Raw genomic sequence first — 8,892 nt, 5'->3', positions numbered from 1 at the left:
ATTGCCTGGTTATATCGCATGAAAACTACGCACGTCTTTTAAAAAAGCGAACAATGATTCATGTTTGAAAAGCGGATCGCTACCGATGAACATTGACGGATGAAGTGGTATTTGCTGTGGGTAGCGTAATCGAAATTGTTTCCTTTTAAAAGTGTAATTCTTTGCATTGGATTAAAATGTGAAGCACAGTAAAGGGTCCACCACGTTTCTCACACAAGGGTGGATCACCACCAGACAGAAGGTATGCATGTGTGCTGTATGTGTGTCCTCTTCTTAGCCTGCTCATTGTTGCGTCCATGCGGCGTGAGTTCGATACTGGCGGCCAATCACCAAGATGCGGTTTGACAACGTTTGGTTATTTTGTGCGTGCGTATCCAATGAGCTCTGCCAATAACCCCTAAGCTTTCCTTAAGGAAGGGTTTTAGGTCTCCTGCAGGGATAGCTATAAAATGTATCTGCAGCGTTTTCGTGAGCGGATGCAGCTAGCTGGTCCGCCAAAATGTTTTCTTGGATCTCGCGGTGCCCTCGTACCCAGCACACTATGACATGCTGTTTGAGTTAGTAGACCGTGCATAAGATTGAGCAGAGCGAGACCAGAAAAAGGTTTTGCGTTTTGTAAGAGTTTTCATAGCTTTTACCACGCTTAGGGAATTGTTTTAATTGTTTATTATGTTTGACGGCCGCAAATATAGCGTATGCTTCTGCTGTGAAAATGCTTGTATTCGGGTGCAGAAAGCGCCATCTGGAAAGGATGGACTAACCGCTGCGTAAAACACAGACGTGTTAGACTTTGAGGCATCTGTAAAGAATCCAGGGTATGAATACCAGCGCTGCAGTTCGAGGAAGTATGTACGGATATGTGCAATAGGTGCGTGTTTCGTAACTTCCTCGAAGGATACATGACATTTTATGAGTTGCCACTGCCACGGCGGCAGATATGCAGCGGGAGCCATTAGAGAGTGTGCTTGGAGTGACAGAGCTATTTGCTCAGCTAGGCCCCTCACGCGAAGCGAGTAGGGCTGTCTGAAATAAGGACGGCTGTCAAACAGAACAGAACTGGTCAAATAATTGATTGTGGAGTGTGAGGGCTGTTCCTTGTCTGCGTTCACTTTGTGGTAATATACCGAGGTCATGTAAGATTTCTGCAGGTGGAGTGACTACTCGTTCAATTCGACGCAGAGGTTTTCTACGGAGCTGGTGCGAAAAGCAGCTGTAGAAAGACGAATGTCCAAATGGTGGACAGGGTCAAGCATCTTCAATGCGCTTGGTGTCGAATACTGATAGATTATCGCGCCATAATACAAGCTTTTATACAGATTCATCATACACTTCTTGTCACAACCCCACGTAGTGCACAACAACAGTTTTAGAATATTCATAGTTTTTATGCACTTGTTCTTTATATACCTGTTGCGTGATATGAAGGTAAGTTTTGTGTCTAGAATTAGGCGTGGGAATTTATGCTCCGTTTTCCCAGGTAGCCGCTGATCGTGCAGGTCAATGTCCGGATCGGAATGGAGGCCTCTCTTTCTGTAGAATAAGACGCAAGTGCTTTTTTTTCGATTAAGGCTGAACCCATTATCGTCTGCCCATTTGGTTGCCTTGTTCAAACCAAGTTGAACCTGCCGCTCGCATGGTGCAAGATTGCATGGTTTAAAACCAATCTGCACGACATCAACATATGCACAGTAAAACATATTGCGTGGAATGCACAGACGCAGCGAATTCATTTTCATAATAAAATTTTTGCAACTCAGGACACCACCTTGCGGCACTCCAGTTTGCAGGACAACTGTTCGAGACAAATCATTTCCCACTCAGACACGGAACGTGCGATTGGACAAATAATTTTCAATTGTGGTCAGCATGGGCTTGCCTCGTACACCTACGTGTAAGAGGTGTCGCAATATGCCAAATCGCCATGTGGTGTTGTACGCCTTTTTCATATCGAGGAACATCGAAATAAAGAATTGCTTGTGGACAAAAGCGTCGCGAATTTGTGCCTCGATACGTGCAAAGGGGCCAGATATAGATCTGCCCCCTCGAAAACCGCACTGGTATTGGTCAAGTCGTTCGTTTGCTTCGAGGAAATGTAGGAGCGCCGATTTATCATCTTTTTAAAAACCTTGCACAGAGAACTTATCAGGGCTATACGCCTGTAATTGGAAACTGAGGATGGGTCCGTGCCCTGTTTTGGAATCGGAATCATAATGGCTTCTTTCCAGGCAGTGGGGATCCCGCCGGAAAACGAAACAGCATTATACAGGGAAAAGAGAGCTTTTTGGGTTTCAGAGGTCAGGTGTTTTAACATTTCATATACTACATGGTCGGAGGCTGGGGCACATTTATTGCAGGAATTTCTTGATGCCTGTAGCTCAGCTAATGAGAAAGGTTCATTGTATGACTCGTGTTTTATAGATTTGCGCTCTAGTTTCTGTTTTTCAACTCTCGTTTTGTATCGTTGGAAAGCTTTAGGATAGTGCGACGAGCTCGACACCTGTTCGAACTGTGCGCCGACGAAGTTCGCCTGGTCTTCAAAGCTGTCGCCCTGTATGTTTACCAGAGGAAGTGAATATCCTTGTCGTCCTGGTGCCCTACTGAACATGTTCCACACTTTAGCCTCATGTGTATATATTGATGACCAATAAAAACTTCTGCAAACTTTCCCTGCTAGCCTGTCAGCGCGTTCTCCTGCCTTGAGACTTATGTTCTTAAAACTGTCAAGATTCTCGGCTGTCCGAGGGTCCTGAAGCAACCTCAATGCATTTTTGAGGTTTTTACGCGCATTACGACACTCATTCTTCCGTCATGGAACACATTGTTTGCCGAGCAGTCCAGTTGTTTGTGGGATACACTTGGTTGCGGCATCCGTCAGAAAAGCTGTAGAGTACGGTACGGCTGCACCTATGCTTTAGCCAGGCATGCCAGCCCAACTTAAGCGAGTAACTTTTTGAAACTGTTCCCAGTCGGCTTTGTCAATGTGCCATTTGGGAACCTGCGGAGGACATTCTTTCGCTATTGGTGTGCTCGGAACTATAGGAAAGTGGTCACTTCCGTAAGGATTATTAATGCTTTAAGGGTAGAGGCGATGCAGATGAAGTGCTGTGGTCAATAGACAAGTAGGTATTGTTAGTGAGGTTATAATATGTTGCCTCTTTCTGATTCAAGAGACATGCGCAAGAAGAGAAAAGGAATCGTTCATTTCGACGACCGCACACATCGCAGCGAGAATCGCCCCATAGACTCCGACGTGCATTGAAGTCCCCATGGACCAGATAAGGCTCTGGTAGTTCATCTATTAAGGACTGGAATTCATGTTTGTGCAGATGGTAGTGAGGAGGTATGTAGAGAGAGCAAATGGGGACGCGCCTATTTAAAAGAACCGCTCAAACAGCCGCTGTCTCAAGGGACGTTTGGAGTGGTAAATGTGTACATGCTCCTCCTTGATTGACTATGACGGCTACACGACCGGATTACGCCACAATAGCATAACGGCGTATAAAGTTGGTGTCTTAATACTTTAGGTGGATTTCTTGTACACACAGCACCTCTGCTGTATGTTCGTGGAGAAGGTCTTGGATATCGTGGACGTTTCAAAGCAGTCCTCTGATGTTCAATTCTATAAGTTGTGTTTCCATATTGGAAGTAAAGTAGTATGTGCGTACGAAAAAGAAGTGGGTGTTGTTGAAACGGAAAGTTGGAACTTATGTTGCAGGGCCACCGTCGGGCCCAGTTATCGGCGTTTTAGTTTTCTTAGCGCGTTTCAAAGAGCTACGCCGCTCTTTCGGCATCAGGGGTACCGGAGGTGTATCCACTGCCTCGTGTGAGGCACTGAACGCCCGCGTATGCGAGATGCTGGTTCATGTTTCCGACGTCGCCTTAAGCTTAGACAACGTCTTGCGCTGGACACACGGAAGCAACTAATTAGAATCAGCTGGCTCGCAGACTTCAGTAAATTTACGTTACACTGGCAATATGCGCTGAGCATTGCGCCGCAGATCCACGTGCATCCACTGAAAAAAAGGTGTGGAAAACAATGATACGTGGATTGTTTTTCAATGGCGAGAATGGCGAATTCCATTTCGACGAATTGATGTAGCCTGTTGCATTCAGTAAGCATTTAGCGCTACTTTTGACGCATTTGCAAAATCTGTAAAGTCATCTACACCGAAACTAGGCTGTTTTGCTTAGCCACGTGGCCTTCTTTTTCACCAGTGGCTCCAGTACGTACACTGGTCCCATTGATGATTGATGAGGCTCTTCCGGTAAGGCTGGCACTGACCGTATGTGAAGAAGTTCTCGCAGGTAGACCTCACGTTAATGAAAGAAGGCGATCGTTAACGTTCCGCATTGTTAGAAATGCAGTCAACACACAACGCAATATACAAGCAGAGGTGCAAAACTCACAGGGTCCTTTATGCATTCTCCTAACACGACCTGAAGAAGAAGGATATCTTTTTCTTCGTAGTTGATTGCATTGATCACCATGACCGCGAAATCTTTCTGCATCTAGCGTGTTTTCGTACTGCTTCGGGATCAGATGCATTGCAAGATTTCTGCACCTCACGAGCTCCCTGGATCGGCCCACCTATAACTAAGCGACGATGTCATATCCCGACGCTTTCATGTGACCTCACCTTAAGTGACATCACAATGATGCCACCGGTATGTGACATCCCGATGACATGATAGGATGACGCCATCACATGATGATTGTTTGCATTACTCGTGTTGACGCCGACAGTCACTTTTCGTATTGGACGAGGCATCCAAAGCTTTCACTTTAATAATTCGGCTTACTATGGCTGGTGGTCAGTGGAGAATCCCGGTTTGAAATACAGCTTCTTCCGCTAGCCTCGCGTCTCCACACCGGCTGTCTGCTTGGTGCCATCGGAAGTGGACAGAGCCATGACTTTATCGTGGACACGGTGCATCAGCTCCTACAGGTGCATGGTGCCAGTATGTTCAGTGAACACCCTGTAGAGGGCCGAGAGAAACCACGAACCGATCATACGATTCATAGACGCCTTGTAGCCAGGGATCATCGCGTAAGCGGTGTACATGTCCGACCAGGTGGCCGTACGTTCCCGCCTCAATGTCTGAGGCGCTTCAGCCGCCATTGCCATGTCATCTGCACTTTCATACGCGGTGGTTCCCGTTGCATTGTCTTCTTTCCCTGCACGAGACACAAACAGTGAAGCATTAAAATGCATGCTGCTTCTATAAAAACAGGAAAACAGGTTGGTAACATAGAGGGGTGTGCGAATACCCAAAACTTCGAAGATCAATTCCAATCCAGTCGAATACGGAACGTATTCTACTGGATTCATTCGCAAGACACGTTTGCTATTTTAAATATTCCAATACCACAAAATTGCATAAGTATTGACATCAACACAAAGTATTACGCGCCTGTGCTAAATTGTGTAGAATTTATGTACAAATAGACAAATGAGTTTCAAATGTCATTCACCCCCCCCCCCCTTCTCTTAGAGAGAGAGAGAGATAGAGAGAGGGGTAAAGGAAAGGCAGGGAGGTTAACCTGGTTGTACCCGGTCTGCTACCCTACACGGGGAAGCGGGAGAAAAATAATAGATAAAGTAAGTAGGAAGGAAAGAACGAGTAATATGCGCACACACTAATCAGCGTTCAACGCGCACATTTAGACAGTCACAACCGACAAATCCTTGAGACCCGTTTCTCTGCGGTTGTCTAACAGTATGCTGGAATCCGAGATGTTAAAAAAGGCTTGCAAGGATTAGCTCCAAGGAATCCAGAACTTGCAGTGCGCATCGAGCTGATGGAGTTGTCATCCCGTTGAGGAGAGCGCGCATCGTGCTCATGAGAAACCTCAACACAGCGAGGACTTGTTTGTTTTTGTCGCGGAAATCATGTGTGGGCGATGATGTACATTGCGGGACATTTTTCATCGGCTCTTTATGAGTGCGCAGGGGTGGTAGTGATAGCCTCGCGGCATCCACCACCGCTTTCAAAGCCAGTGCATGTTTTCAGCTCTCCCCCCTCTCCTAGTGTGGCACGTTGTTGCATTAGAGTGCCGAGATCATGCTGAAGAAAACCACCGAAACAGGTGTGAGGCCAGTGCGAAATTAAAAAGAAATGCCTAAAACAACTTCAGCCTCCAACTCCAGTGCAATAACGACTGCTCAGTTATGCTCACAAGAACCTCCCGCAATGAAACTCGCGCCGATCAGTTGTCATGGCTCCTTCCCATGGAGAAAGCCAGCTTACAGGATCAAATTGCGACAAAAAAATTAACGCGTTAGCACTGGTGCGTCTTAGGAGCGTCTGTTTTCGTTTCTGGAGGAATGGTTACAGGCACTGCGATTTCGCTGCTTCCAGAACGGAGCTAGCAACTAACCATTCCTCGTGACAAGACTAAATAAGTGAATACGTGGTACTATCAAGTAGTAGCGCTGTGAAATGGATATATTTTCTGTATATTGTCTGGTGTACAGAAAACTTACATTGTAACACTCGGCTGGTGCAGATTAATTTTTTTGCAAAAGTCGGTGCTCGTATTCGAAAAATATTCGAGTCCTATAGCATTTCATTTTCGTTATGCGCATTCGCTTTGAAGTTCATATTCACTCACCACTACTATGTGTGTGCAGTTATATGAAACTTCGACTATGAAACTCGAAAGAAGTTATTACTATTTGAATCACTGGGACGCCCCGGAATTTCAAGACATATTTCAAACGACTTTTGAGACCGCAGAAGTGACATTAGAAATGTTTTATCCGCCTAGGTGCCTTAACAATCTTGCGTAACTAATCGTAGAAACTTCCGCCAAACTTGCGCGGCGCCTCCGTTCACCGCTGCCACCGCCATCTTCGCCTAGTCGGAAACTGAACTTTTCCGTCTTCGATATGCCGCATCGTCCAGCCAGGTCCAACCGAAAGAAAAGCACAAAAAGCAAAAGCTTGAAGATCGTACCCGGCTCTTAAAGTGGCGGCGTCCGCCACGCTTCTCGAACGCGCTTCCCCGTTGGTCCGTTGCCCTCGGTGCGGCGAGGACTTCGAAGTGCGCGCTTTGCTCCTCGCGTGTTCATGCAGGCGATGGTGTACGGCTGTCGTATTGGACACTGCATGACTCCGCATTAACGCGGTAACGTTAAAGCACTGGTCTCGCAGAAATTCCGGTGTAGGCGTTGCTGGTTGTGAGCAAAAAATCTGCGTTGTTCGTGAGCGAAAATTCAAGATGCAAACAAATAAATAATAAAAATCTTCGTCCCGAGTAAGAATCGAACCCAAGCCTTCCGCGTGGCAAGCACGTGTTCTACCACAGAGCCACGCCAGTGCTTGAAACTGCTTCATAAAAAACAATTATAAGAATGTTATGTAGTGGATGGAGTCTCCTTAACGCATGTAATATTGCGTTGCAGAATCGCACCCGGCGTGAAAACAAGTGAAATTCGCAACGAGTGGGTGGTTCAACGCTGCCCACCCCTTACACTGTCTGCGGCTGCGCAGGTGGGCATGGCACATTATGAGCGAGTCGTGGGCACTTCGCCAATTTCCAAAAGGAAAGATCATGGCGTGGTGGGCATTCAGCATCAGTGCCTCCAGTAGGCATTCTAAGGTCAGCCAATGTTACGAGCACCAACTCGAGCATGCAAATGCGTGACAAACACGTGTGTACAGTATACGCAATGTTGTTTTATTGATGTCATAACGCGTATATGGTGTTGAGGTGGCCGGTCCCGATAAGCCACGGGCAGGATGCGGTGCGTGTTTTTTATTTAGTTCGCGCGTCTGCGCATTATCGACTCGATGATCAACTGCGGCGTTCGGCCGGACACCACAGAACTCTTCTCGATGTCGCATCAATTCACTAAGCCGAGGGCATCCACGTTGTCCCAGTCCATTTACTACGTAGTCGTGGCGAAGAAACCTTCCCCTCGGTGATCGCTTTTTCAACAGAATGCGGTGGCTGCTATAGCACTAAAAAACTACTATGGATCGCTCGTTTTCTGCGTCGCCTTGCTGCAGCAGCTTTGCGAGCCCTCGACTCACCTTGCTGTTGAGCCGTCACTCTGGACTTTGCATCCATGTCAGAAGCGACCGTTTTCATCCATGGCTGAAGAGAAAGAGAGCGCGCGTCGGAAAAGCGCGCTCATTAGCCTTTGGGCACCGCAGCGCCCCTAGCGGTCTCCATTCAAACCAGAGCACGCTCCGGGCGCCAGCGCGCCCGGCGCGTGCTCAGTGTAAACCGGAGCTACGCTAGACGCCGGGGCACCAAGCTCCGCCCTAAGGTGCTTCGCCCCTAAAAACGCCCGGCCTGCGCGGAACACGCAGCACATCACAGCGAAATCTGGCAGAGCGGTTTTTATAGAGCCCGTTGTAAACTCTCTTGGGGCGAATAATACAAGTACACTTGCAATGTACCCACTACGCCATAAATCATAACTTTCGCGAAGTTGGGAAGCACCTTGCATGCTCGTATTCGTCATTCTGCGGAGAAGCGAGGTACCCACTACACTCTGTGGGGATTTATGTGCACTTTTTATTGCCATAGCAATTATATGGACACTCTCGGCTGATTTTCGCCGTCGCCGTCATGTACCGAATATATATATATATATATATATATATATATATATATATATAGGGCTCAAAGAAAAATAAAGCAGAAGAAAACATTTCGAAGCACCCGACCGGATTCGAACCATCCACCCCTCACTCCCCAGCCCGCTGCATTAGACAACTCAACCATGCCTAATGCATGCATGCGCCGGCAAAGTAACGGCGAGCTATTTATATACACCATTTACCACTGGTGGTAAGCAAATCTCAGAGAAGCTTGAGCGTGTTTTCTATCACGCAACGCTCTTGGTTTTCTTTCAGTTTGAAAACTGCCCTTGAGACACCC

The 8,892-nt window shown here is 47.1% G+C and overlaps 1 protein-coding gene across 1 annotated transcript in view; it reads right to left on the bottom strand.

Annotated features, from left to right (window-relative positions):
* Window positions 1-4,760: 4,760 nt before the first annotated feature.
* LOC119390615 (caspase-2) overlaps window positions 4,761-8,892 on the bottom strand; it is a 126,658-nt gene continuing 122,526 nt past the window's right edge. The window contains exon 6 of the mRNA XM_037658217.2: window positions 4,761-5,176. Within this exon, the coding sequence (XP_037514145.1) occupies window positions 4,941-5,176 (236 nt within the window). The 3' untranslated portion in view covers window positions 4,761-4,940. The remainder of the gene's footprint in view (window positions 5,177-8,892) is intronic.

This window comes from Rhipicephalus sanguineus, chromosome 4 (assembly GCF_013339695.2).
Source record: "Rhipicephalus sanguineus isolate Rsan-2018 chromosome 4, BIME_Rsan_1.4, whole genome shotgun sequence".
NCBI lineage: Eukaryota > Metazoa > Arthropoda > Arachnida > Ixodida > Ixodidae > Rhipicephalus > Rhipicephalus sanguineus.
This window is presented reverse-complemented; position numbering and strand designations above follow the sequence as displayed.